General features: G+C 37.9%; 1 protein-coding gene across 6 annotated transcripts in view; it reads left to right on the top strand.

Moving 5' to 3' along the window:
- Positions 1-27,176, top strand: part of MBOAT2 (membrane bound O-acyltransferase domain containing 2) — a 129,696-nt gene extending 102,520 nt beyond the window's left edge. For all 6 annotated transcript variants that reach the window (XM_063078235.1, XM_063078234.1, XM_063078232.1 and 3 more), the window contains 8 exons: positions 2,585-2,639; positions 6,275-6,458; positions 11,114-11,306; positions 15,705-15,808; positions 19,563-19,627; positions 21,039-21,171; positions 23,324-23,475; positions 25,139-27,176. In XM_063078235.1, coding sequence (XP_062934305.1) covers positions 2,585-2,639; positions 6,275-6,458; positions 11,114-11,306; positions 15,705-15,808; positions 19,563-19,627; positions 21,039-21,171; positions 23,324-23,475; positions 25,139-25,364 — 1,112 coding nt within the window. In that variant the 3' untranslated portion in view covers positions 25,365-27,176. The remainder of the gene's footprint in view (positions 1-2,584; positions 2,640-6,274; positions 6,459-11,113; positions 11,307-15,704; positions 15,809-19,562; positions 19,628-21,038; positions 21,172-23,323; positions 23,476-25,138) is intronic.
- The last annotated feature ends 395 nt before the right edge of the window (positions 27,177-27,571 follow it).

Genomic DNA, 27,571 nt, shown 5'->3' with positions numbered 1-27,571 from the left:
TTTATTTTCTCTTTTGTTGCCTGTGCTTTTGGGGTCTTTTTCATAAAGTCTTTGCCCATTCCTGCTTACTGAAGTGTTTCTCCTATGTTTTCTTATAAGAGTTTTACTGTTTCAGGTCTCACATTTCTCTTTAATCCATTTTGAGTTGATTTTGGTATATGGTGAGAGGTATGGGTTTACATTCATTCTTCTAATGTGGATGTCCAGTTTTCCCAGCACATTTATTGAAGAGGCTGTCCTTTCCCCAGTGTGTGGTCTTGCTGTCTTGGCATGGTTTTTGAGACATTTCATACCCTCACATCATAGAGGCTACGTACCCCTCTGGTTTTGGATCATGTACATGAGATACCTAAGGGCTTAGGAGGGATGACTGAAACAACCTGGTAGCGTGTTTGGTCATGAAGTCTGCTATATTGCCTGGCTTTGAGGGGATGGTGTAACTTGTGTCGTTGCTGGCAGCTTTGTTGATATCATTTGTAGTAGGAATACTTAAGCCTGGCTGGGTGCTTGTCTGATACGGGAATACGAAAAGTGTCTTGTTTCCCATCGTGTGCTGGACTGCATAATTTGTGCTTGGTTTTAGACTCCTTGCTTTAAAAATGGTATCTTGTCTTTAATTGGTTTTTGCTTATTCTACTGGCAAGTATCCAATTTTGAACTGAGAAGGGAAGCTGGGCTTATTGTGTGTATGTAGACTTTAACACGCATTTGTCATATGAAAGTTTATCCTTTAACCTCTGAATCTGCTTTCCTTGGCTAGTTTGCAGTTCTGAAATGTTAATAGCCTCTCCGGTCAACGTGACTGATGGAACTAATGTAGAATCCCCACCTTATACCAAACACTTAGAAATCCTGAATAAAATATAACAAAATACTTAATATATAGCAAATCTTGAAATCACAAATGAAGCTATTAACATGCCACTTTCCTGGTAAAATGATGAGAAACAAAAGAAAAATGATAAGGAATTTTTAAAAAATGAATACTGATCCTTATTTCCAAAGATAGCCCTTGTTTTTTTAGGAAAGCATGGACAACAGTGTATTTGATACAGGGGAGAAAGTAGAACGTTCTTTTGGGTTTAACTCCTGATAATGTTTTACCATTTTCTCACGTTCAATTTTCTCTTTTGTTTTTTGTTTTTTCCTTCTTGTTACTTCTCATTAAAGAGTAGGTATATGCTCATTGAAGAAAATTTGAAAAATAACAAATAAGCACAAAGAAAAAATAAAGAATCTTCCATGCTCCTACCTATTTTCTTTATCTTTTTAGGAGGCATAGTTTTCTTTTCACGTAATTCTCAAAAGTAGATGTACAACTATTTATTTTCCAATTCCCTAATTGTCTAATATGTAGGTCGTTACTTTTTTTTTTCTATTATGTACAAGGCTGTGATGAATGTTGTCATAAATCTTGAATCAACCTTTGATTATTTCCTTAGGTTAGAGTCGTAGAGCTAGAGGGTAGAAAGATTTCTAAAGCATTTGCTGTACTGGTTTACAGAAATATGACTTGAGTTCCTCTTTGTAGTTCATTTATTTATTTATATTCTGTCTCCCTGCTAGAATATAAATGCTGCGAAAGCAGGGAGTTTGTTTTTCCTCTGCTCTTTCCTCAATGCCTAGAACAGTTCCGGGGCACTTTAAGGCACTAATTGCTTTCTTCTCATCTTTATTTTGTGTGCATGTATAGTTTTATGTTATTAAGTAGCATCGGCTTCCTTCAACTTGAAGAATTTCCTTTAGCATTTTTTTTAATGCAGGTCTAGTTGTGACATTATTAGTCATGAAATAAACATTTCATGTATTTTCAAGAAAAACATACTTGTATTTCTTTTATGGTTTGCCTTTTCACATTTTTTGTTTTCGTCTATTTTATTGTGTTTTTTAATTGCTTTAGTTTTGATTCTTTAGGGAATATTAGCACTTTATTGTATTTGCTGCAAAAATTTTTTAAGTGGTTTGTTTTCTTAATTTAGTCCCCCTTTGGTCTTTAAATTGGATGTAGGGTATATTTTTAATAGCATATGGATTTAGTAAGTTGATGTGTGTAAGTAATATCCTCCTATTTGGGGGGAAAAGGTAAAGAAATGGATGAAGGTGGTGTATTTGAGTTCAGTTGTCACTCACTGGAGTCACATAAGAGTAAGGAAATCATTCTTTGATTTACCTTGAACTTCTAGTTCATATGTTTAGTTATATCAGTCATCTAATAATAGACAAATTTTAATGCCTGTTTTTGAAAAGTCATAGCATTTTTACGGATAATTTATAATTTAAAAAGTGTTAGCATTTGGAATTTTTAACTTAATGATAATTCCATTAGAGAAGAATCAGATCAGTGACTTTAGCTCCTGACAGCATGTTGTTTACCTAATACAGACCTAGACATGTTGAATTACTCGATGATCCTCTCACACGATTGTGTCGGTGTTGCCATGAAAATGAAAGGAACAATCATTATATCAAAATTAGATATTTAGCGTGAATTTCAAGTGCAAAAAATGATGAAAGTGGGTGGAATGGGAAAATATGTCCTTCTTGGGAGAAATAATTGATAAAAGCACCTATATTTGTTTTTCAGGGATGTTTCGAAAGGACGAAGAACTGACTCCATCACAGAGGGGTTTAGCTGTAAGGTATGTGCCTTGCATTGTGTCCTGCTGTGGTTCATGCCATCTGCCTAGCACACACATTACTCATGTGGCTAAGCTTACTAGTTTTTCTAGAGATACTTCATGAAAACCAAACTTACTGCCTCTGTCCACCTCCCTGCCACCATATCTTGCTGGGCTGGGCATTCCTTCTAAGGCTCCCATAGCACCTTGCCTATGTCATTGTACATGTGCACCTCCTGTGGACCATAAGCCTGTCTGCTAAACTTTTTTTTTTTATGAGTCTCTGAGTTCCTCGAAGACAGGAAGATTGTATAGTCTTCATGTCTGCCATGTTGCAATTTTTAGTAGTAATAGCAGCTACCATTTATAGACCAATAACTCGATGGCAGGTACTGGACTAAGAAATAATACATTAATATAGCACATAGATATCATATTTTGAAATAATGAAGAACCAGTCAGATATTTCTCATTATTATTTGAGGAATTCATTCTGGGATAGGCTTCTACTTTATTTATTGCAGGTACACTGACTAATTCTAAAGAATGGCTTAATTTCTTGGCAAGATCTGTTTCAATCTAATATAATTAGAGATCAAATATTCATTTAACTTTAAGAAAAATTTCCTGTGGAATACACTGTTTCTAAATCTAGAACTAATAAATGCAGAGCTACTCGAGAAGAATGAGATGTTAGTAGATAGACCTACACTAAGTGTTTACCCCTCATCCGAGGTCACATGTCTTGGGAATCTTCTTATATTTTCCCCATCTTTAAAAATATCCTGTACTGGCCAGCTGCCAAAAAAAAAGTTGTATTTTTATAATCTCTATAGTCAATATTTATTTATCAGTAAATATGCACTTGAAAATACTTAACTGCTGAGAGATTAATTTGATCTGCATTCTGTGATCTTTAAGGGTCTTCAATCCATTCCATCTCAGCTCCCATTTCCCCTTTTCCTCTCAGAGCCACCTGGCAAATCCCCACACCTGGCTAAATTCCATTCTCCACCTACCTGAATAGTGGAAGAAAACCGAATAGAGAAACACTCAAACTTGTTGACTGGACTCATTTTGGATTTGTTACCCCCAATTTAAAATTATGGTCCCTGGTATTGCAATAATTCTACTACATTTCCTTAGTGCACTCACTTTCCCATTCCCTTGCAAGACTATATATTCTCCTTTCTCCCCAGACTTCCAGCACTCCCTCCTCCATACTCATGATGGTAGCAAAATTTTATTTTTTGGAGAAAGTAAAAGCAACTCTGCTTCATTCTGCAACCATGAAATCTACCAGACTGCCTGAATCTGTTATAAAATACTTTCCTTTTTTTGTGGTCCTGAGTATTAACTGTCCCCAATCCAGTCTAAAGCCCACTTTTCACTTCTGCACTGAATCCATTTCCTTCTTTTTTACTCAAGGGTTTTGCTACTTCTGTTATCCCCTATCTCTTGCATCATCAGTCATCAATTTCTCCCTCTCTGTTGGATCATTCCCACCAATTTAATTGGGAAAAGCTTGCTTTACCTCGCATTCCCTCCTGGCTCCCACCCCATGACTCTGCACTCCTTCAGAGTGACATGCGGTGAAAGCTCTGTCTGCTTTTACTGACTCCACTTCCTCTCCTGCATTCTTTCTTCAGCCCCTGCAGTAAGTAACTGCAATTGATGGAATGAATGAATGTATCTTGAATTTAATATCCTACATGGAAGACTACAGTTAGACTTCAGTTCTCATTTAATAGCAAATCTTATAGTTATTCACCTTGGTACCTAAATTGACTGCTTATTTGAAGTGACAGTTGAGCCAAAAGTTACTTCACCAAATTTAATGTTTAAGAAATTACCTCCTGTCCTTACAAATTGTGTACATGGTTTGACTTGGTACAATTGAGCTCTGTTTTCATAACAGGACATTGCTTTTTAGTCTTGAAATAATTGGTATTGGGAATAGAGCTCTGCTGCTGGAGTGCAGGAATTCTTCTGTGACTTGGTGGTTGTGGGGTACTTACCCTGGTGTTTGATACAGTAAGAAGGCATCCTGTTTCTCCATTAAATAGAAAGAACCAAAAGAGAAAATCTGCCAGAAACATTTTCTCTCATCAGTTTTGAGTCCAAAAGAAAAAATAGTTGACTCAAGATACTTTTAAATGTAGAAAAATAATTCTGGAAAAATTAGAAAAGGGTTTTTGGCTAAGTGATAACTTAGATAGTGTCAAATGGACAGGAAGCGCTATTTTGTTCTGTTGATTTTTTAAAATAAAAATAATATATGGTGCGTGTGAGGGTGTTCTCTTGTTCACGAAGAGTGTTTGCTACTCATGAGTGTTTTTTAAGGAGATAGCTTATCATATTTAGAGAGGACGAATGGATTATAACGTTTGAGAAGCCTGCTTACTGTCCCCAAAGTGTACTTGTTTTATTTGTGATAGTTTATCATTGACAATGGACAGACTTGATTAATGGTAGGTTTTTAAAAATAAATAAAAATATGCACTCCTTATGCATTTATATGATAACGTATGTGGTCTAAATAGTCTATTATATTAACTGACCCCTTTACCTGCATTGAAAACTAGAATACTTGGTAAACTTTATATACCAGGTGCCAGTTGGACAGACCTCAAAGCAACTGAATTAAAAATGTTGCAAGACATCCTTGCGTCCTTTCTCTGGCACCCCACAGCCGGTCCATCAGCACACCCAGCTCCACTGCCGGAATCTGTGCAGAGTGCTGCCCGCCCACTCCACACCTCCTGCCTGCGCTACCTGCTTCCACCCTTGCCCCTGTGCACACACAGGGGCTGGAGTGATGCTTTTGAAACTTAGGTCTGGTAAAACCCTCCTGTAGTTTTTCATCTCATTCAGAGTAAAGTCCGAAGTTTCTACCATGGCTTATGAGGCAGGCCCCCTACGATCTCAGGTCTGCCTTTTGTCATCCCACTTTCCCAGCATGAGCCTGCTCTAGCCTCCCAGCTGCCTTGCCATCAGCATGCCCAGCTTAGGAATCTCCCTTCCACTCACTATTCCCTCTGCTTGCGATTCTTGTCATGGACATTCACATGACTCTGCTGTCACTTCCTTCTGGTCTCTGCTGAAATGTCGTCTTACCAGAGAGACCTTTTCTTACTTTTAAATATAATAAAATACCCCCTTCTCTTTGTACCACTTAGCATTTCTGAAAATATTTTATATATGTATGGTTTTTATCATTTGTTTTCTGCAGCTGGTATAAGCTCCATGAATGCAGAATTTTCCTCTGTATTGTTTCTCCTGTATCTCCAGACCCTGGAGCATGCTGGGCACATAGTTGGTGCAGCGTGTGTTTGTTAAATGAACAAGTGATTGTCTAGTAAGAGGTGATTCTTTATGTCATATCACGTCAGTCTTCAGTTGTTCCATTTTGAGAAATCTAAATAGAAACACTTCGTAGTCACTCATAAAGATCTGCACAGAAACTCTCTTATTCAAAAGTACTGTTGAGCATTACTATATCCGAATGTTTTAAGTTCTTATATCAGTACAAATGAAAATTAAAGCTTGTTTTATTTTGGAAATGGTAAGAGCAGTGAGGTAGATAATTATTATTCCTATCAAATTTTCTGGAAGCTTAGGTTACATCTCACAAGCTGCATGTCTTTTCATTGCAGGCGCATGCCAAGCCTACTAGAGTATTTAAGTTACAACTGTAACTTCATGGGTATCCTGGCAGGCCCACTCTACTCCTACAAAGACTACATTACTTTCATTGAGGGCAGATCATACCATATGACACAGTCCAGCGAAAATGGAAAAGAAGAAATGCAGTACGAAAGAACAGAGCCATCTCCAAATGTAAGACCGTGAGGTTTATCTGGAGCCTGTATAGCATGTATTGGTTAGTCTTACTTATTTAAAGGCACTAACTTTTTACGTTTTGAATTTACCCATCTATTCCTTTAAAAGTATTTTTCAAGATAAATGACTCATCGCACTGTACCTAGTAGTGATGCCGACTAGAAGTACACTCGTGAACAAAAATAAGGTTACTTCAGAAAGTGTGTGCTGAATTCTTTAATGAGAATAATTCTTTACAGTTACAAAGTTTTTTTTACAAGGAAGCCCTTCTCACGGAATTGACCAACCTAGTTTTCCGGGCCTTTCTCTGCCCAATACCTGTGTTCCTGCAGATTGAAAACACTCTGTGTGTCTTTCTGTCCTGCTGTCCCTCTCCTCCTCCTAATCACTGCCAGTTGCACGTTATCCCTCTTCAAAAGCCCACTTCAAATATCACCTTTTCCATAAAACTATTTCTGAATCCCACGACAAAAGGATAATGATAGCTAACACCTTGATAGCACTTGCCTCTGCCCGGCACCGTTGTAGGCACCTCACCCATGCTGCTCTTTCAGCCTTCACGGCAGTCCTTGAGGAGGGGCCGTTACTCTCAGGTCTAACAGAGGAGGAAACAGCCTCAGAGGCTGAGTAATTGCCCCGATTCTCCCAGGTCGGCAATAGGAGAGATGGAACTCACAGCCAGGCAGCCTGGCTCCAGAGCTGAATTGCCTCGCAACTGAACTTGATTTTTACTTCCTTTGAACTGCTGTAGTACTTGGAACTGCTGAGATGCTGCTTCATAAAAAAAAAAGGCTGTGAGGCTTTGTGTGGGCTACATTTCTGTTGTACTTGTTCTGGTAGAACATAAATGTTCCATGAAAATAATAGGCCAATCAGAAAGTCTGTGAGATGAGGAAATAGGACTAGTATGTTTTCTCTGAATGTGGGGCATGGAGCAAAGGGGCACCTTCTTTCTCCCGCAAACCCACCATCCTGCGTTTGTGTGGGGGGTGATGAGTGAATGAAGGAACGTGTACCATTCGCAAAGCTGTTGTATTACCTCTTTTCTACTGTGTGACTCACTGTGTTTTATACCTAATAGTTGTTTTTGTCTTCACACTTTCTATTACACAGTACTGATTAAGTATTAATTGAGAAATGCCATGTCAAAGTAGGTCAAATGTCAGATGTGAAATTGATATCTCACATTGACTATTTTGCAACTCCAAGCTGACCACTTAATCCTTTAGAGGTCTCACTGCCATAAGGGAAAGTAAAGATAATTATAGATAGGTCTTTGGAAGTTTATTCTGGAATTCTGGAAAGAGGCTGAAAACCCATACACTGGGCTCTCAGTGACTGGGTTCAGCTTTATCGTTTTGGCACATCACTTAATGTGTATGGATCCCTCTCTGCTAAAGGAGACTCTTAATGTTTTGCCTACTTTACAAAGTGTATAAAGATCAAATAATTTTGTAAAATATTTGAAAAATACCAAGTGCTATAAACATGTCAGTAGGAGTAAATCGAACTCAACAAAGAATAATACAAATTTACATAACTACTTCTTTCACCTCACTATGAATTTTTATGGGGTTCACTAAAATGTCACTTTCTTCTTTTGGGTTTGTAGACATCATAAAACAAAGATTGTTGACAATGGCAAATCTTAATGAATTATCTCACTGTCTTAATAACATTTTAATTTAAATTCCATATGCATATAGTTTACAAAGTCAAATAGCGGTACTTATTTATAAATGCATCAAATGGCATTTGGAAGTTCTTTAAGCATCAGTGAGATGTGTAAACTCTTAGGATCCAAATAGGTTAGTCTAGTAGCCAACTTTTGCTGGGGCTTTTTTGCTGGGGACCTCACAGTTGACTTATCTACATTAGTTACATTAGTTAGATACAGGTTTGGCTGCTGAAGCAAGGATCAAAATAACAGGGGCTTAAAGTGGAAGGTTATTTGTCTCCCACACAACAGCTCAAATGTCAGGTGTACATGGATAATATGGTGGCCTCACGGTACTGGAGATCCAAGCTCTCCCTTCCCTGCTCACATCCCGTTGACTAGAACATAATCACATAGCTACACTCAGCTACAAAAGTGGTTGCCACCTGTATGTAGTCTTTAGCTAAACTTCCATGTTCCCAAGTGAGAATTCCTTTGCTATGCAGGAAGGGGAGGATGGCTCCTGGGCAACTGTCATTCCCAGTCATGACATCTGTAGGTCTTCTCTCTGGCGCTACACCGGTCTGCTGCCTGTGGCACACGAGCCTGACTGCTCATACTCTGGAGCTGGGCAGGGGAGGAGAGCTGAGGATATCACCTCTCAGGATGCAGACTTTCTCCATATTCTCTGCATTTTCATTCCAGCACCTTACCCAGCCCTACTCTGAACCCATGCCCCGAAGCCTGGATCTTCTCTGGTTTTATATATATATTATATATAATATATATATATAATATATATATATATATATATATAACCTCCTGTTAAAATGGTGGAAGGATGTCTACCTTACTAAGATATCTATATACATACCTTATATATAAAGTAAGGTGGTTTTATATATATAATATATCTTATATAAATAAAATAATATACATTTGTCTTAAGATAAATTACATATTTTTTATATGTATAAGATATATATATCTTATATATCTCTATATATGAAGTAAGGTGGTTTTTATACGTACACACACACATCTACTTTACTAAACAAGGAGGCTATAGAAACCTAGTTATACCTGGCTTTCCACTAGCCCTCCTTCCAGTTTAAGCCCCCATCTCCTCCCCGCTGCCTTCCAAGATACCTGATGCCTGCACTGAATCCTTTTTTGGGGATTCTCATTGGTATGTGTGCCTCCTGGTAGTTGAGATCAGGTATATGTTACTTTAATTCTTTTTTTAAAGAGTGACCTAGCAAGTTTGCATATACTCTAATGATCGCAGTGTTTCTTATTACATTACTAAAATGATATACCTTATTTTTAGACTAATGTGTAGGACCATTCATCTCATCTCACTTAATTTATAATTATAATTTCTAATTACCTTTTAAAAATCTTTTATTCAAATGTATAGGTCAGATGTTTGGGGGAGGGGTGAAGAAAGGGTAGCCTTATTTTATTGAAGAAAGGTGTAAAAGACAACCAAGAAAATGAGAATAACAGCTGCAGGAAGGAGTCCTGGAACATCCAGTACCACCTAGCAGGCGCAACCTGAGAATAAAGTATTTTTTTCCAGTGTGCAGTAAATCTACGTATGCTTTGACTCTTACCTTTGAGCCATTCCTTTGGCACTGTTACATAAAGTTAAAATATGGATGTTCATTTATAAATAATTTAATTTGAATATTATTTGATTACTGTACAGGGCACTTTAACCTTACATTCCTTCATCTGGATCCAGCCCTTTCTTCTTCCCGTTTTTTTCTTTCCTTCACAACCTGTATAATCCGTTTATACTGAATAAGGTTGAAATATTATGACTCTTTAAAAATATAAAAACAGGGCTGGCCCGTTAGCTCAGCTGGTTAGAGACTTGGCCTTATACCACCAAGGTCAAAGGTTTGGATCCCCATACCGGCCAGCCACCCAAAAAAATATGAAGCACCGTGAGTTGGTAATTTAACCTCACCTCAATACATATTGCAAAGAGTGGCCTTTTCTTTCCATCAGTCTTTTATGCAATTCTTTAGTTTTCTCAGGCGTGTGGCTCTTTTGGTCTTATCACTCTTGAACAGAGTTGCATTAAAGAACTGTCAGATTTAAAGAGATGTATAGATTGTTTATTGTAAAAATAATGTCCATGACCTTGAGAGAATTATATTAAGTGAAACAAGTCAGGCACAGAAAGAGAAATACCACATGTTCTCACTTATTGGTGGGAGCTAAAAATAAATAAATACACACACACACACACACACACACACACACACACAGGCACAGAAAGAGAAATACCACATGTTCTCACTTATTGGTGGGAGCTAAAAATAAATAAACACACACACACACACACACACACACACACACACACACACACACACACACACACACACACACACACCGGGGGGTGGGAAGAAGACATAACAACCACAATTCCTTGAAGTTGATACGACAAGCAAACAGAAAGGACATTGTTGGGAGAGAGGGGGAGAGGGAGGGAGGTTTCGGTAATGGGCAACAATAATCAACCACATTGTATATCGACAAAAAAAAAAAAAATAATAATAATATAATAATAATGTCCATGAAATGCTTAGAATTTGGAAAATATAGAAAAAGCAGAATGGAATATATATATATATATAATTCAGATAAAATCCAGTTCATATAAGGTCATTATTATTCCTATTTTTTTATATTCACTTCCATTCACACCTCTGCACTTGTGCTTGCTTTTAGATTTTGTATTTCCTGAAAGTTCTGACAACACAAATTGAGATTTTAGTGTGAGTTGAGCCATAACTCCTAGGTAGTAGTTATAGATAAGGCTGGAAATGTTTGTGCTGTGAGTCCACGGAAGACTTTAAATGCTGAGTGCAATGTAGCTCTTGTTTTGTGATCAGGAAAGTTATGGGGTCGATACTACATTCAGGAAGATTAATCTGTCCGTAATACATAAAGTGAATTAAAAACAATGTCTTACATTTTTTAGATTGCCGTTATTCAGAAGCTCTTAGTCTGTGGACTTTCCTTATTATTTCACTTGACCGTCTCTAAAATGTTACCTGTGGAATACAACATCGATGAGCATTTTCAAGCTACAGCTTCCTGGCCGACAAAGGTTACCTATTTGTATGTCTCTCTTTTGGCTGCCAGACCCAAATACTATTTTGCATGGACATTAGGTAAGTAACATGTAAATAGACTTTTCTGTGTATGTGTTAAAGTATATCTTATAGATAGCCATGAAAATACCCTTCCGAGGATACATAGTTAAAGACCTATTAGAGGGCCGGCCCCGTGGCTCACTCGGTAGAGTGCGGTGCTGATAACACCAAGGCCCCGGGTTCGGATCCCATATACGGATGGCCGGTTCGCTCACTGGCTGAGCGTGGTGCTGACAACACCAAGTCAAGGGTTAAGATCCCCTTACCGGTCATCTTTAAAAAAAAAAAAAAAAAAAAAAGACCTATTAGAAAAATTAGGGTCATCTATGTAGAAGACACAAACCTTACAGCTCATATATAAGGATATTGTAAAAACTGGATCAAAGCCCATTTTATTATAAGACAAAAATAGTGGATCAAAGAAAAGACAGCAAATATTTATTGAATGCCTTATCGTATGCTAGAATCTGTGCGAGCCAGAATAGATACTAAAATGGTATAAGTCTTAGTCTCAAGACACTTATAATTTCGTATGATTGTATTGTATTAATATCTGTTAAACAGACTGTTCACCATAGGTTGGCAGTTATGCCTGGCCCACAGAGCACATATTAGAGAAAATATAGCATTCCATGTGCCTTTAAGGTTGTGATTTCAGCAAGTGAAAATGGTTAGTTTTGCACTCATGAGCAGAGAGGTGTGGAAGTGCCTAGCCTTTTGTGAAAGGTGTTGCAAGGGCCATGGAGGAAAGAGGGAACTGGGAAGGAGAAACAGAGCTTTCACAAGACCTCGCCCGCTCTGCTGAACAAGCCACAAGAGACTTTAGACAGGCTGATGTTGGTAGAAGATAGTTCTGGCCACATTTTGGAGGATGGACTGAAGTGGAGAGACTCTTCACTGGATAAAGTGAAACCTCTTTTGTATGTGTCTTCTTTTATCTCACCCACTAGATAACAAACCTCTTTGTTCTTAAGGTCGTGTCCTACTTGCCTTGTGTATATTTGGTTCTCATTGAGTTTTTGAACAAATGCACAAAGAAACACATCAGCAAAACAAGGTCAATAATAAGGCCTGGTAAAGAAAAAACCCAAGACCAGTTCAATTTAACAAAGTCTATTTGAACAAGAAAAGTGTTCTAGAACTGGGCAGCATTTCGGACCAAAGGTGGTTCAGAATGCTCCCACCTCACCACATGTGCAGGTCATATTTATTACGAGAGAAAAGGAAGGGACACACAGAAACGACCTGATTGGCTGCAGTTGGCACTTGCCGTATACTAAGGTACATAGAAAAGTTATGGAAAGATTCATATGATCTTTTAAAAAAATATTATGTATTTTATTTTATTTATTCAAAATATTTTAACATTTACTTGTATATATTTGTGGGGTACAGTATGTTATTTCCATAATATGCATATACTGTACAATAACTTACTTAGGGGTAGATAGCATAGTTTTGTATCCATTAGTTTACCACTTTTCTTATAATTCTATTTTTCCACGAACTTTTTGAAGTACCCTGGTATGGTCATAATTTGTCAGCTTTAAGCCTGGGATTGGCTGGGGGTTTGGCTACTATGATTGGCTAAGATTTAATTGCTTAGTAATGAGGGCATAATCCTGGGTTAGATTACAACTTGCATGCGTATTAGGCTAGGTCACATCACTACATACAGAGATAATATTGGGACAAACTTATTACCCAAGTTGGAAGGCTGCCTTGGGCCAAGCCAATTTAACGGGCCTGAGGATCGGCATTTTACTGTTGATTTTATTTTGGTTATAATAAAATATAGTTTGGGACTAGGATCAGTGTTTTCTGTCTTTTAGCATACAATTGCACACAATAACATCGTTAAAAGTTACTTTAACCTGGCAATTTAATGGCCAGTTAAAATATAATGTTACCTTGTATGGATTTTAAATTTATTTTTTTAAGGATTGGAATTTTTTATTCTAGCCAGATGTAAACATCAATAATAATGAGATTTCTGAAGATGTTGTACACCTGTTGTGCTAGTTAAATTCTGACTTTAAATTAAGACTGAGAATTTTCCCAGACCAACCTAGTATTTGTAGGGTTTTATAATAATGTGACCTATTTGTTGAACTACAAGATTTATCTGCACATTTTTGGGTTTGATTGGACATCTAATTGTTGAAAATCTGTCAGTGGAAATAGGTCATTGAATTCATAAGGGTTTTGAGAAAATCACAAGATTTTTATAAATATGTAAAAATGTACAAGATTTATTTATTATTTCTTTGCTATAATTATGACAATTAAAAATTACTCTTAAGAGGCTTCTGATACCCTCATTTCTCAGTGTTTGGTTTGAAAAATGAGGAAAAGGTGAGTCAATTCCTTTTCCCTGATTCTTCTTTAAGAAAATAAACACATCAGAATGTATAAGAATAACAATTTGAAATTGAACTACTTTTAAAGAATTTAAAGAATTCTTAGCCATATGGCTGTAAAGTTAGTTAATTAAATAAATACTTATACTATGTCTCTACTATCTCAACCAGTACAAGTAACGGTTTTGGTCTTAGTACTGGGTAAGACCTAAAGTCTAAGTTTGAATTTTGTGTCAGTAGAGGAGTTGGACAGAAGGCTTGCTGCAACACTGGTGTGCACAGTCCTCTCTTCTCTCCTCTGCCTCTTTTGGTTTTTAAAACTGTTTATTTTGTTGTCACATTGGAGTTTAATGATCTCTGGAGGTCCAAGAATATGCTTTCAGGAATCCAAGAGCTCCAAAGTAATTCTTTCATTTTGTTTTTGCATTGTGGTGATAATTTTAAAAAGAACAATATAAGTATATTCTGGATTATGTGGATAATTACCTTGCTTATTTTGGTGTCCACATACACATTTCTGAGTTTACTATTTCATTGGTACTAAGTGGCTATTGACACTATAGTGTTTAATTTTTTAGTACAGGGTTTCTCAAAATACGATTCAGGCTTTTAGATCTCCACACCCCTGTGGTCCTGCCTTTTTTCCCTCATCTCTTCAAAAAAGTGATTTTTTGGATTCTGCGCAGTTATTCCCCTTTAACTCACATTTGAGAAACATCGACTTAGCTTGTGTAGAGACAGAAGAAAGCTTAAATTGATGCTAATGGTCAGGTATTTGGAATCAGAAATCGCTACATTCCTGTTTATATTAATGAAAACTTGGAAGCTTTCTCAGGTTACCTGAGGTGAAGATCAGGCTGAGTCTGTGGAGGGAGTTGGGGGGATGGAACTTGGACACCTGCAGTTTGATCTCCCCAGGTTCTCTCCTTTCTTCTTTGTTGACCATGCCCTGGGTCAGTCCTTTTGTGAGATGAGAGCTGGTTAGGAGCTGAGTTGCTCTCAGATCACAGTAGGCAGAAAAGATGGAGAGAACGAGTAAGGGAAGGAATCAGCAGTGGTGGCAGCCATGAGGGAGGAAGGGGTTGCTCCAGCAGCATTGGCAGGGTGTGCTGCGCGCATTATTAGTAGATCGAACATTACTCTATTGATAGGCTTCCCTTTTGGGCTCCTGTTTTTGACCAAATACAGCTGACCTCATTAAACCTGACAGAGGGATAAATCTTGCTGGTTTATTCCTTTTTCGCAAGGTCTAATTTTTTTTAGAGTTCTGTTCGATATACTAAAAAGCACTAATAAAGAATAAAATAATTTAAGGATATATGTCTGTGTAGGCATACTAATTTGCTGGGTTATGATGGATTTCGGTTTGTTTATTCTTTGGTCATGACCCAAACAGCATAAATATAAACACTTTTCCAGTTGGTTGGAAAAGGGCTCATTTGAGGCAGAAGCTTCCTCTGCAGCCTAATCAAGTAAGTGTGTATAGCAAAAATGACTCATCGAGCATTGTGGTGAAAGGATTAGAAAACGAATTCTGGAGACATGCATAAAGTGGGTTCTGATGAGCCAAGAAGAAAAAAAATGAAATGAAAATATTATGCCTTACTTACGTTCTTATTTATAATAAAGATCAAATATGTGCCTAAAAAGAACATGGTGATCCTAGGTCAAGACATCCCTCTGGTGGTTCCTTAACAGCTGGCAGAGCACACTCTGCGGTATTCCTCTGGATCATTCTGATACTGGAAAGCTACTTCCTGTGTTGTCTTCATGTTTAGCCTTCTGGTCCTTAGCAGCTCTGACACTCCACCTGCCCTCAGCTCATGCTTGATATCTGATGTTCTGATGGTTAACCAAATTGTCCTTGATGGGGTAGTTATTTTCACTTTATGTGATAATGTTTCTGACCTCTCCTAAGAATTAGAACAAATCTATTTTTTACTATTTAAGAATAAAAAGATCATAGTGTATGATAACATACACCTTCTAGGAGAAAATGGTAGATTGATGTATAGGTTCTTAATACTTATTATTTTTTTTACTTTGTTTACTACAGCTGATGCTATTAATAATGCTGCAGGCTTTGGTTTCAGAGGATATGACAAAAATGGAGCTGCTCGTTGGGACCTAATTTCCAACTTGAGAATTCAGAAAATAGAGGTTAGTAAGTCATTAAGTCAGTAACCATATGATACTTTAAGTACCCTAGTTTGCTTTCATGGATTGTGATGTAATGTCCCAAGATTGGTACTTAAGAGTTTTTAATACTCATTTTTTTATTCAACCAATGTTTATTGGTCATCAACCATGTGCCCCAGGCACTGAGGATCCAGTGAATAAGACAGGTACAATCTGGGCCCTCATGGAGCTTTAGTCTAGTAGGGAATTACAGAGTACAGAAAAGTAGGTTATGATGCGAGAAGTATAGGGCATGTGGGTGTTTCTAAGATAGGAATCCAACTTAGACTAGTGGCTCGGAAAGGGTGTCCTAAAGAAAATAATGTCTTATGCCAAGTCCTAAATGATAAGTAGGAGATAGCCAGGCACTCCAGGTAGAGGGAGCAGCCTGCCGGGGTGAGGATGGGTGTGTGGCTCATGCAGATTTTTAGTGTAGATGGTGAAAGATGAGTCTGGAGTGGTAGAGCCAGGCCGAGCAGTGTGGAGGCCACATTAAGAGTTTTGAACTTTCGTATAAGAGTGATGGTGCACGGTGGGTGGGTTACATATGCAGGTATGTGAGGTGACCGTACAAGGATATTTCAGAAAGTGCATTGAAAAATGAAATTAAAAGATAATATGAATCTTTCCATGAACTTTTTGAAGACCCCCGGATCTGGTATGTAGAATGTGTTGCCCTCAAGAGGCAGAGAGATCTGTGAGATTGTTGTGTTGATCCGAGGTGTTGGTGACCTAGACCAGGAGACTGCCAGTGGGGCTAGAAAGACATGTACATCCAGACAGCCGCGTAAGAGGATTGTTAGAACTTGGTGATAAATGGGAGCCAGCAAGAGAGAACGAGCTATGGCTCAAGCCGAGACGTCTGGTTTAAGCAACTAGGATTATAGTGATGCCTTTCACTGAGATAAGGAACCAAGAATAGGCACAGGTTTGAAGGGAAAGATAATGTGTTCACATATCAGACTTAATGACTTGTCCAGCAGGCAAATGAGTGTTCAGACACTGAGCAGAGATGTCGAAGCTTGAGATTGTAGTATGGGGACTATCAGCAGGTAGCCAGTTTAAGCCCTGGGAGAAAGGGAGAGAGTAGCCATATGAGACCTCTGGGAGAGAGAGAGAGAAGAGGCGAGAGTCCCCAAAAGGGCACCAGTATTGGAGGCTGGGCGAGAGAAGGCGTTTAAGGAGGAGTAGCCAGAGAGAAGGAAACCACGAGCGGACGTTGTTTTGCCAGCCTGTGAAGAGGATTATTCCGAATAGGAGAAATTACCAAAACTTCAGGAGAAAGGTTGACAGGGAACTTCATGATGAGTGGATCGGGCTGGACCCACTGTGAACTTAGCCTTACTACAAGTGGCTGTCAGGCATCAAGTGCCCGCAGAGGTGAGGAACCGCAACACCCTCTCTGCAGTAGTTTGCTGAGATGATTAAACCTTGATCAGGCCTCCAGATCCTTCTAAATTTGGAGGGAATGTGGAGTATGAAGAAGTAACTTAAACACCAGGCCCAGAAGGGAGAAATTCTACAGGATGCATGACACAATTTTTTGTGTTAAATGCACCATCTGAACTTTTTTTGGATACTGATTGAACAACTGAAAAAAGACTTTTTTAAAAAAAACAATCAGGGATATTTAAATACAAAGTGGGTATTAGATGATGTTAAGGAATTATTAATTTTGTTAGGTCTGATCATGGTTTTTTAAAAGTCCTTATTTATTGGACGTAAATTCTGACCTATTTACAGGTGAAATAAGATGTCTGGTATTTGCCTTGAAATATTCTTAACAATGTCAGTGTACAAATGGGGAAGGAGAAAGCGAAATGGATAATTGTTTAAGTTGGGTGTTGGATATATCATAGTATTTGTAACCTTTTGTTCATTACTACCACCTTAAGGAGCTTTTTGAGACATTTTTCCCTAATCATCCCCCCATGAATTTTAATACCAGATATACTGTGTATCTGCTGATGTACTATACACGTATACTCGTATGTGCTTTATACATAAAAAGGGTAAGATTTTTTTCGCTCCTTAAGAACCACTTTCCCTCTTCATGGGGGTGATATCACCCCTGTTGAGAATGCATGGTATAAGAAAAAGTCAAGAAAGGAGTTCATTTTTCTGAAGGAGGGAATGGTCCTCAGCTCTAAATGCCACCGAGGTATCAAGTGAGACAAGGACTAAGTACCCTGATTGTTTGTGGTATTGTAAACAACAGTTTCAGGGTAGGATTGGCATAAAGCCAGATTATACAACACTGGGAAGTTTATTACACATAAAGGGAAGGAAAGTAGAGATAGGGCAATAGTTAAGGGGAACAAGGAAGAGAGCTTTTTGTTTTGTTTAATTTTGCCTTAAAATGAGAGATTCACACTTGTTTAACTACTAATTAGGAGACTATTTGGAGAGGGAGAGTGTGAAAATACAGGAGAAGGAGAGAGAGACTTACAGCTGAGGGCCCTGAGAAGATGGAAGGGGGAATATGATGTAGAGGACAGGTGGAGAGCTTGACCCTAAAGAAGAAGGGCCACCACCTCGCCTCTGTCCAGGCAGAAGCAGGCAGGGGAGGTGTGCGTGCGGCTGAGTTTGAAGTTTTGATGGTGAGAATTTGGAGTTTGACAGTTTGTATCATCTCTAAAACAGGAGGCCAAGTCACCTGTTGTGAGGGAGAGGAGGTGCTAGGATGAGGAATAGACATGGGGATATCTTACTAGGTATTAGATTGAACTGTCTGAAATTGCTGATATTTACCTCTTTTGGACTTACCCAAAACAAAACAAAACAAAACACAGTTTCAAAAGGTTGAATCCAGTAGCTGTTTTCAGGAAGAGAAGAATGAACTGTCTAGGGGAACAAGAGTTGTTTGGTAGGTTGAGGGCCCAGTTGAAGTAGAAAACTGTGAACTTCTGACAAAGGTTTAGAATGGGATGTGGTGTTCTGCACTCAGGTGCAGGTCTTACCAGGAGGGGAGATGGGCAGTATGGCTGATCTAGGGTTAGAATTTTTTGATAGGTAGGTGAGTTGAAAGGAAAAAGAAACTAAAACATCAGGATTTTGACAAGAGACAGTAAATAATGCACCATTGAATCTAAGATGGTAAGAAGGAGATGAAAGCCAGAGGAGGAGACAGTAACATAGGATAGAAGTAGACAGGCCAGGGGACGATCAAAGAAAACATTAGTGGGAGTAACGTGGGTGAGGAATCTGGAGAGGTAAGAAGCCATGGTTTGGAAGATGGATGTGCAGACTTAGTCTTTCAGGGGTAGCATAGAGCCGGGGGGTTCCAAGATTGAGTGGCCAGGGACAGAGACAAGGGTCACTGAGTGGGTCATTGCTATGAACGTCCACTTCCCCCGAAAGGATGGTGGACTGTGGGGGGAAGAAGATCCTGAGGCAGATGTTCCAGTCCCCAGCACAAGAGAACAGGTTGTTGAAAGGGCGTTTGTGAACTCTATCAGGGATTTCTTTGGATTAATTTTATGACAACCCTTGTAAATGTTAGTGTATAGGAGGAAGTGGTGATAATCCATTTACTCATAGATGTTCCCCAAAATAAACTTTTATAGAGTGATGTTACTATATTAGAAAAACAGTATTAGGGAAAGACAAGTCAATACACTACCATCATTGTTGAGTAATTTTTAATTTTAATTATTTAGCACAATAAAACATTATTACTTATATTTAAAGCTTCATTATTTCGTTGGCCGAAGAAAAAAGTTCCTTTGTTTTTCAGATGTCAACAAGTTTCAAGATGTTTCTAGATAATTGGAATGTTCAGACAGCTCTTTGGCTTAAAAGGTATGTTCCCTCAAGAACAATCTTTAGATGTGCTTTGGCATCTAGTACTTGACATTGAGCTTCACTGATTGAGTTCAGATTCTTGATTAAATTACCAATGTGTTGAGTGACATTGTGACCTTGGTGTTACCCAGGGAACACTGTTAGCACCCTCCAGAGCACGGCACTATCATATCAGAACCATTTGGCTTGAGTCATGAACGTAGCTGTCACTGCCCCTTCGGCCTGCCTTTAAAGGCCTCTGCCAGTGTGAGGTCACCAGTGTCCTCCACTGTAACTCCTGCCTCATTTATTGGAGATTTGATTTAAAAAAAAAAAATAAAGTGTCTGTGTAGTCACTTTACATGTACCCTGGATTTTGAAGTTTTAAATATTTCAATTCAAGAATCTTTATATGTTAGGCACAGGATACAAAAATGTGTGAGACAAGCAGCTTCAGCCCTTGCAGTCACAGAGTTCACAATCTTGTTAAAAACACAGCCGTGTCGTTGGACACGTGCTGAGAGAGAGCAGGAGCAGTGAGGGCATGCAGGGAAATGAGGGGCGCCTTCTCGGGAGTAGCTGGTGCTGGAGCTGTGTGCGGGCAAAGCTCAGGCGGCCCAGCAGAGGTGCGTGCACAAAGCCTGAGCTAGGGAGCTGCACGGAGACTCCCAGGATTCTTGCTCATTATCCCAGTAAGCATATTGCCTTGTTTTGAGTTTATTTAATAAAAAACTGTCCCTGTAATGGTAGGGCTCTGAGCGGCCTTCTTTCATAGTATCTTGAGGTATCCAAAATGTATCCTCACTTCATGGTACCTGTCAGTCTCCCAAGTGCTGCAGATTCTCTGAGCTAATCTATTGTGGGTTTTTTGTGTTATGTTTTAAATTTGGTACCTTAGGAAAATCTTATTTTCATCTGAGTTCTCTATCCTGTTAGAGGAGAACTTTGAACTAAGCACAGCCTGTTTGCCAGAAAGAATAATGATATTGTGTCAGTTTAAGTTGTTGATATTTTTAAAGAAAGTAATAAAATAATTCAGAATAAAAATAACTTTAATATTAATTAAAATTTATTTTTTTGTAAATTGTATAGGCTCCCAAACACTGGAAATGTTAGTTTTAGCTATTATACGAGGGTACTTCAAAAAGTTTGTGGAAAAATGGAATTAAAAGATAGTACAAATCTTTCTATGAATTTTTTAAAGAACCGTCTTGTGTATCAGTAAGAAGATGGTAATTAAATTATGTTCCTAAATTTGACACTTTATAGCTGTAATGTCCCTGAGATCACATGTCGAGTTATTGCTAAGATAAGTTGTATTTGTTTTCTTGGTTACCCTAATTCCTGTCAGGTAATAATGATCGTTGCAGGCTTTGTAAACTCAGATCATTCACGCCTCTTGGGTCTCCATGTTTTTCATGGTTTCTAGGGTGTGTTATGAACGAGCTTCCTTCAGTCCAACTATCCAGACGTTCATTCTGTCTGCCATTTGGCATGGGGTGTACCCAGGATATTATCTAACGTTTCTAACAGGGGTGTTAATGACATTAGCAGCACGAGCTGTAAGTATCAAGCATTTTATTTTATAATTCAGTGGTTCACTTGAACTGTTACATAAGGCTAAATAATTAGTCTCTTTTCTAAGGTAGACTATTTCTTTGGCTGTGATCAACATTGTCTTCTCCCCTAGGAGTGAGGTGTGCAACTGTGTGCGTGTTTACTGAGTGCCCACCCTGTGCTGGACTCCACGCCTAGTTCATCTGAGGAGGAGACTTGTTTTTATGTGGTTGGCACATCAGAGGCACTCACAAAATGTCACTTGTCTTTACAGAGTTTTCTGAAGGAGAGATAAGAACTTGAGTTAAATAAAGATGATCAGAATGAGTAGGTTTATTTTAGAAATGTTTCCTGAAAGCTATAACTTTGGGTCTTCTTTTAGATAAAGAGTGGAATATGGATGGGCTGTTCTGTTGGTGGACACCACATTAGAAGTGGAGCACGATTATTTAGAGTATTTGCTTGATTGGAACCTGGAGTAATATTTTGGGAAGCAATTGAGAAATTAGGTTGGTGACATGGGAAAGGAGAGGTAAAGGATAATTTAGTCTAAATCCTTGGAAGTCAATTAGAGGAAAGTGACATGACAAAAACGGTGTTTAACCAAGCTTATCATAGCACTTAATAGGTAAGATGGCTTCATCTAACAAACTAGCAGATATCTACTGTATTCAATTATAAGGTACCTTGGGGGAATATGAAGAAAATATCAAGAAGTATTAACTAAGGGCTGTACCTTCAGGTAGTCTGTAGTCTAATTAGGTATATAGGTGTGTGCACATGCATGTCATAAAGCATATATGGTAGATTCCATGGGTTTTGTAGATAGTAAGTATCATAGGTGTTTAGATGTGGGGTTGGTTGACTAGAGATGATTTCATTAGGAAAGTGTTTGGATATGGGTTTGAAAGATGAAAGTTATTTTAATAGTGAATAAAGTAATGGGGGAGAAAAGACATACTAGGCATGGGCACAACATTAGCAAAACCAAGTTTAAAAACACATAGTAGAGCTGGCCCGTTAGTTCAATTGGTTCAGATCCCCGTATCAGCCAACCGCCAAAAAAAAAAGGAAGTGCATGGTGTATTTGGGGAGTGATAAGCAAATCTAATTGAAGCAGAGATTTCATGCATGCATCAATAATGAATAATTATAGATAGGCATATGGGGGAAAGGAGGAGAGCAATAATAGAAGAACTTGAACACCAGGCTGGGAAAGAGCCTAATGCTGTTCTGTCTGCAGTATCAGGGAATCAGGTAAGGTGTTTAAGTGTGGAAATGGGATGCTGACAGCCATACCTTAGGAAAATGGATTTGTCACTGGCGAACAGAATGGAATAGAGGGTGGATGGCAGCTGGGGCAGTGAGCTAGGCACAGAATAGCTGGTGCCAGTGACTAGAGTGATGGTCTGTGCATGGAAGAGCCATTAACCAGGCACCTGCTCACCTCTGAGAAATGTATATGGCATCTTTACAGCAGGGCCATGTTGGACCTATAAGCATATTAGTGAGGAATACAATAGAAAATAGAAAATAATGTTTGGTTAAGTTTGCACATTTCACAACTGAAATGTTTTAACTGTTTTGAAAGCTAAAAATAAGTTATTAAAATAGTGGATATTAGAAAACACCGTTTTTGAGAAGCTCTTCCTAGCTTCCATTAGTGAATGTATGTGTGGTTGCCATTACTAAAATAAGTGCTCTTTGACCAATGCTGAGCTAAGAATGGCTCTTGTTTCTCACTTCACAATGGTAGAAAAAATTGAAAATAGATTAAACTTTACTTATTTATATAATTTACCAGATATGATTTAAGGAGCTCTAGGCAGTGTTATTTTTAACTTTTTAATTTTAATACAATTTCACACCTAGAGAAAAATTACAAAAAAACTTCTATATGCCCTTTACCCAGATTAACCAGTTGTTTACATTTTGTCGGTGTGCTTCCTCATCCCCCGTCTCCACCCCTTGCGTATACATCTATGAGTTTTTTTGGAACCGACTTTTCCTGTAGTGGTAGTGCCATTTTGACTCCCACCAGCCATGTATGAGAGTTTCAGTTACTCCACATCCTTTAAATAGTTGATTTGGCCAGTGTAACTTTATAAGTAATGTAAATTTAAAGATTTAGCAAATATTTTTGTTTCTTTATTTCAGATGAGAAATAACTTTAGGCATTATTTCATCGAACCTCCCCCACTTAAATTATTTTATGATGTTATAACGTGGACAGTAACTCAAATAGCAATAAGTTACACAGTTGTGCCATTTGTACTTCTTTCTATAAAACCATCATTCATGTTTTACAGGTAAGTACTTGAAAATTTGTCAGTGGGAATAACTTTATTTTTAAAAGAAAGTTTCTTGCTATTGGGTAGAATAGAAAAATAGTACCATAGCCTCATTTCCTGCTGCTAAATGCATTATCAGTTGCCTTTTAATCCTGCAGTAAGCAGTCTCAGGTTTCTTTATGGAATGACTCATACCATCCAACCCTCAGATGAGAATGGGATTTAGACAGAGAAGTATCAGCTGGGTAACCACTACTTCACATCTCTCATAAAGGTTTAACCTGAAACCAAAAATAGCTTACTTGTCCTAAACCTATTTGGAAAAAAAAGACAGCTCTTTATAAAGAATTACTTATTATCTTAATTTCTTTAATCAAAGGAAAATCCAGGGAAAAGTTGGTAGACTGGTACAAAGTTACAGAGTTAGTCAGATAGGAACAGCAGGTTTGGGTGCGTGCCCTAGGGGGAAAGTAGCTAAGAGTATTGTATTGCATATTTCAAGATACAGAGAAAAGAGGATCTTGAATGCTATACCCACAAATAAATGATAAATGTTTATGTGACAGATATGCTTACTATTCTGTTTAGATCAGTATACAGTATATGCATGTGTTGAAGCAACAAACTGTACCCCATAAACATATACTATAAAAAATTTAATTTTTAAATAATCAAAGGAAAAGAAATTCCTTATATGTCATTTATTTGTTTCCTTTTCACTGTCCTTTATATTCCATTGATATTGCAATTATCTCTATATTATAGAAATTGTTGTCTCGAATTTCATATTATTTGTTTATTTCCTCTCTCTGCCCCACCAAATTCCACTCCCCTCATATTAGATAGTGATATTTTTGAGGTAAAAAACTTTATTCATTCATAAACTCTTTATTAGTCTACCATTTAGAATGACCTAACACAGAGAGTATATGGTCAAAAGGTTGTTGAATCAAGTGTGACGATATAGGAAGACACTAGTATAGGAAGGCATTAAGTAACTCCTGCTAAAATTTCCTTTTTAACAAAATTATTACATATTTTTGAATGTGACTGGGCTGTTGGTGGGAGTTTCTGTCCCAGGTACTTAGTTCAGAATCACTTGAACTTACAGCTATAGATGCAGATGAAGTCATGTTTGGTTTATATTTAATTTGGAAAGTGATCTTTCTAATAATACTTTAATAATGTGATCTTTATCTCGTGAAAGTAATCATCAAGAAGAAGTATTACTTGTCTATCACCCATTTCATTAAAATATTTGTAACTTAATTAGAGTAAGTAGGAGGAGGCCAGACTAGTAAATCTTTACTGCCCTTGTGCTGTCTTTGTTTACTGACTATTTGGTTCTCTGTATTGGAGAGATTATTTTCGGTTTGCTACTGGTTCTGTTAAGTACCTTTTTGTTTTTGTTCTGTTTAGCCATGGCCTTATGACCCTTACAGAGGAATGTAATGTGATACCTAGTAGCATGCTTATAGGCATCTGGGTTAATCCAGGGCTTTATAAATACCCACATGCAGGCATATACTGCAGAGTTTCATCTCCTAAGGGGAAAATAAAAGAATAATGTAGTAAATAAACACATCATAAGGGTGTGTGTGTGTGAACTTTTGACGAGTGTCCAGTCATTAGGGATTATTAATTATCAAAATTTAATAAATGTTTTTCTTTTTTCTTTTAGCTCCTGGTATTACTGCCTTCACATTGCTGGTATCTTAGTATTACTGTTGTTGCCGGTGAAAAAAACTCAGAGAGGAAAGAATACACTTGAAAATGTTCAGCTCTCACGATTCAAAAAGTTTGATGGAAGAGAAAACTCTCTGGGACAGAACAGTTTTTCCACCATAAGCAATGTTTGCAATCAGAATCAAGAAATAGCCTCCAGACATTTATCACTAAAGCAGTGATGGTAAAGGGCTCCAAGGGCTATTTTTGGATGTTAACAGAAACCGATCTTAGCACCGTCTCAAGGGGTTTGTGTGTGTTTGAAAAGAGATTATGTGTAGGGGGGGTGAAATGGAACCGTTTAGAAAGGGAATTTCCTGTACACCACATTGGAAATGGAGTGAAAGAACCCCTCCCATGCCATGTCCCTGTGGGCCACGCCTTATATAAAAATATTTCCATGTTTCAGTGGGCACGCACAACCTCAGCTTGTGTCCTAGGGTCAGGTGCGTGCCCTGTTGCTGAATGTATGTTGCGTATCCCAAGGCACTGAAGAGGTGGAAAAGAATCTTGTCAATCTGGTGATTGAGAGGAATTAACTTTTCCAAATGAATGTCTTGCCTTAAACCCTCTATTTCCTAAAATATGTTCCTAAATGGTATTTTCAAGTGTAATATTGTGAGAACACTATTTCGATATTTGATGTCGTGTGCTGTAAAGGAATTTAGGAGTAATTTGAAACAGGATATTTAAGATCATGGATATTTTTAAAATGCAATAAACATCTCAGTATTGGAAGTGTTTTCTTAAAGTATCTCAAATGGCTACAATACATAGTGAAACTCTAAACAGTAATGGATGCCAAATTATAGGTAGCTTATTTTGCTGCAGAGTTTAATTACCTTGTGTCAGTCAGAGAGCCCTTCAAGGAGGAATTTCTTAAACATAATTAAAGGTTGGTAATGTGATATTTTAAGCTTATTTTCTTAAAAGAGATAGAAAGAGAAGGTGACGCAGACAGGTAGGAAGCCAGGAATGAAGAAAGCACTGTGTGGCCTGGCGGGGACTCCCTGTGGAGTGCCACTCACCCGACCTGGGGGGTCTTTGTGAGACATGAATGTTTAGTAACTTTGTAATACTTTAGACGTATAAATGAAATTTACCAAGCATAAGTTATATAGAATTAGAAAGGGTTTGTGAATGTAATAATAGTGGGAGATTGCTCAAAAGTTTTGCAGGAGAAATCGCTAGGTACAGTTAATATCTGGCTAAGCAATTTCTTATCCTTGACTGCTCAATTCATATTTGGGAACGTTTTAGGGAAATGAAAACTTAGTCATTGAGTCTGAATGATGTTTTTTGAGAATAATATAAATTCACTTCCAAGTTCTTAACTTCTCACATTAAAATTTTGCTCTTAACTTTTATTAAAATGAATTTTAGATTCTGTAAGTAGAAAAATGTGCTTTTATCTTATGGGCCATTTTGACCACAGTTAATGTTGCCTTGAATTACAGGGTGTTTTCCTGTGATCCCACCAATTATCGTGATGGCTGCAGGACAGGGGGATTCGGCTGCAGGCACTGGAGCTGGCCTTCTGGTCTCAGCCACAGGTTGTAAATCCCGCCCCATAGGAGGAGAGAGGGTCAAGGCTTTCTGACTTCCCAGTATTTGACCGATTTTTTTGTGGGCTTTATTTTCTTTTGCCTTAAGTTTTTTAGTGAAATGCAAATTGTCTATCTTTGGTGAGTCACTCTCTTTTTTTTTTTTGGTCACTAATAAATTGGCAAACAAAGTTAAGGACAAACAGTAGTCTGGCCTGAGCTATGTAGTCTTTCATCTGAAGCAGAAAGGAACAGCAAATGCACTTGGAACTTTTGAGATCTTAATCAGCAAAAATGTCAATGTGTTTTTTTAGAACTTTAGAAATATCCTAGTCTATTTTTATTTTTCTAAAGGTAAATTTTTTTCCATGTGATGAGGTTAACCCTGCCCTTCCCTCCCAGAAAAGAATAGAGAGCTAAATAAATTTTCTGTTTTCCCATGCATTGAAATTAAGCTAGCTCTATAATGTGAGAGGATAGAAAAGAATGTTCATGGAAAGTATCTGCCCCCCCCCCCAAGTGTGTCCATTAATTAGTTTAATTAATGCTGCAGAGAATCTGATCACTGTTAAGGGAAAAGTAAACAAATTTAGAGTTTAAAAGGCAGGCTGTCAGAAGTGAAAACAAGAAGGCTTAAAAAAATTTTTTCCCCCTTTGGTTCAGCCTATCTAGCTACTTGTAAACAATCACCATTATTTCTGTTACCTGAATATGTTTTTTTTCTCAGTACGTAAATCTAAACCACCGTTACCTAGTTCTTGCTTAATGAATATAATCGTAGCACTATCATCCAGAAAGCAGGGTATTTGATCAGTTTTCCAATTCCTTTGAAGATAATACGTTAC

The sequence above is a fragment of the Cynocephalus volans genome, chromosome 14 (genome assembly GCF_027409185.1).
Source record: "Cynocephalus volans isolate mCynVol1 chromosome 14, mCynVol1.pri, whole genome shotgun sequence".
Taxonomy (NCBI): Eukaryota; Metazoa; Chordata; class Mammalia; order Dermoptera; family Cynocephalidae; genus Cynocephalus; species Cynocephalus volans.
The sequence above is the reverse complement of the archived record's forward strand: the minus strand, read 5'-3'. Positions and strand labels throughout refer to the sequence as shown.